The sequence below is a fragment of the Aplysia californica genome, unplaced genomic scaffold (assembly GCF_000002075.1).
Source record: "Aplysia californica isolate F4 #8 unplaced genomic scaffold, AplCal3.0 scaffold00411, whole genome shotgun sequence".
NCBI lineage: Eukaryota > Metazoa > Mollusca > Gastropoda > Aplysiida > Aplysiidae > Aplysia > Aplysia californica.
In genome coordinates this window covers 315,340-317,386 of record NW_004797681.1, presented here as the reverse complement: position 1 = coordinate 317,386, position 2,047 = coordinate 315,340, and the positions used below count along the sequence as shown (strand labels likewise).

The window sequence follows — 2,047 nt, the reverse complement described above, 5'->3', positions numbered from 1 at the left end:
TCTCTCTCTCTCTCTCTCTCTCTCTCTCTCTCTCTCTGGCATATGATGAACTCTCGCCTCCCAACCAACTTGAGTCCTTCCCGCACGCTCATATGACCATATATGTTAGCACCATAAAATTCTTACCAAACTTTGACTTTACCAGACTCCGACTTTACCAAACTCTGACCCCCTCAGATCCCACACATTAGACGTTACCCAGGAGTGTGTACCAAAGGAGAGGTCATAACACGCGACATGATCGCTCAGGACCCCTCTGTGCTGCACGTCATCATTAGCGTATTCTCAGCTGCGCTCGGACTTAACAACATTCCACAATGCTTACGCTCATCCCTGGATATAGCTGCCTGTCTGCAGCTGCAGGAGAGGAGGAATGAACTCATCTATGATGGGATCTCTGGGGTCAACTTCCAGGTGAGATGAGCTGACTGGTTTTCTTTATCTCTTTCTGTACCAAATGTCGATACGTCAGTGCCCTTCTTTATAGCTTTTGACCGTATACTGATTAATTTGTGATACGCAAAAGGTTGAGGTCTTTGTGTGTCTTTTTAACATATAAGATTTGTTTTATTGCGGATGTCCTTAGATGTTTTGGTTCTGTTTTGAGTAAAGAGAAACGCATAGACACACAAAAATTGATTGGTTTTCATGGTATAGCAGTTGGCCGCTTCTTTGTCACACTCGGGATATGGTGGGCGGGTGATCTGGTGTGGTTTGCTCCTTCTTTCCTATCAAACATCTATCATCCTGATCTCTCCTTCTTTTTTGTGTTTGTTACTCGCTTGTAACACCTCTAATCTTCGTCGCTTATGTGACCTTATTGTGTTGCAAATGCCGTAAAACTCGTACTAAAACTAAAACGCTCAGGAGAGCCGAGTTCAATTCCCGAGTAGGGAAAATTTTTATTGAGTATGTCGATCTTTCAGCTGGAATGTTGTATCCCTATGAGGGTGATGGAAAATCTCACTGCCCTCAAATGTATTAAGCTGTATATCGAATTGCGATTTTTCGAAACTTTCGGCTTTGAGGACCGGGTATAAGACAGATAGAAACCACAGAGGGGAGGAACAGAGAGGAAGAACAGAATTAAGACCTACCAGTGGCACCTTATTACTTTTTCCTCTCACCTGATGCTGTCATTGTATGGATGTGCTTCTCTGTACTCAAATTCAAATAGCCTAGAGGGGAAATGTTAGACAATATTGGGTAAAAGTTTACCCAAGCCCTCCATTCGGAACTAACTTGACTTATTAGGCGTATTGTGGGTCTCCCCTTTCTGTGGAGACACTTATGGGTGATTTTGGCATCATAAGCAAAAGACGCTTTTAACTTATATTTAGAATGGTAAGCTCTTGACGACTTTAACCCAATACTGTATATGTACTAAGTACAGTCAAACCTGCTTGAACGGTTACCTGTATAAGACAACCATCCGTACAAATGGCCACTTCCCATTTCACTCCTTGCGATTTTTTGAAACATTTTAATGAAACTGTGTAAGGCGGCCACATGTCTAAGATGGCCACTTTTCTCCTCGACGCGACATTGGGTGGCTGTCTGAGACTGTTTGGACTGTTTCGACGGAATCATGATTGCCAAGTCTCTGTACACTTTTCTGCCGTGCAACAATTTGTGGTCCTTTTTTAACCAGCATATGTAGTGTGCACTTCCTTCTTTTTATTCAAACAAAAGTTCAGTTAAACCTGCATTAGCAGCCACCTGTATAAGACAACCACTGGTACAAATGGCCACTTTTCATTTTACTCCATTGCGATTTTTTAAGACTTCATAATAACACTGTGTAGTAAGACAGTCACATGTCTAAGTGGACCTTTTTTCTCCTTGACAATGGGGGGCAGTTTTAACAGCAATCTAAAAATAGAATAAAATAAATATAATAAATTCTACTTTATTGATCCTCATGGGGAAATTTTGATTACAATTGCAAACATACATAATTGCCTTATTAAACACCCAAATATACATGCAAAAAATACTGAGCACACAACATTAATAATAATGATAATAATGATAATAATAATAATAA

General features: G+C 40.5%; 1 protein-coding gene across 1 annotated transcript in view; it reads left to right on the top strand.

Annotated features, from left to right (window-relative positions):
- The window catches only part of LOC101861377, a gene marked incomplete in the record, with an annotated part of 53,262 nt that overhangs the window by 41,812 nt on the left and 9,403 nt on the right, over positions 1–2,047 (top strand). Inside the window, 1 exon segment of the mRNA XM_013085824.2 lies at positions 178–414. Within this exon segment, the coding sequence (XP_012941278.1) occupies positions 178–414 (237 nt within the window).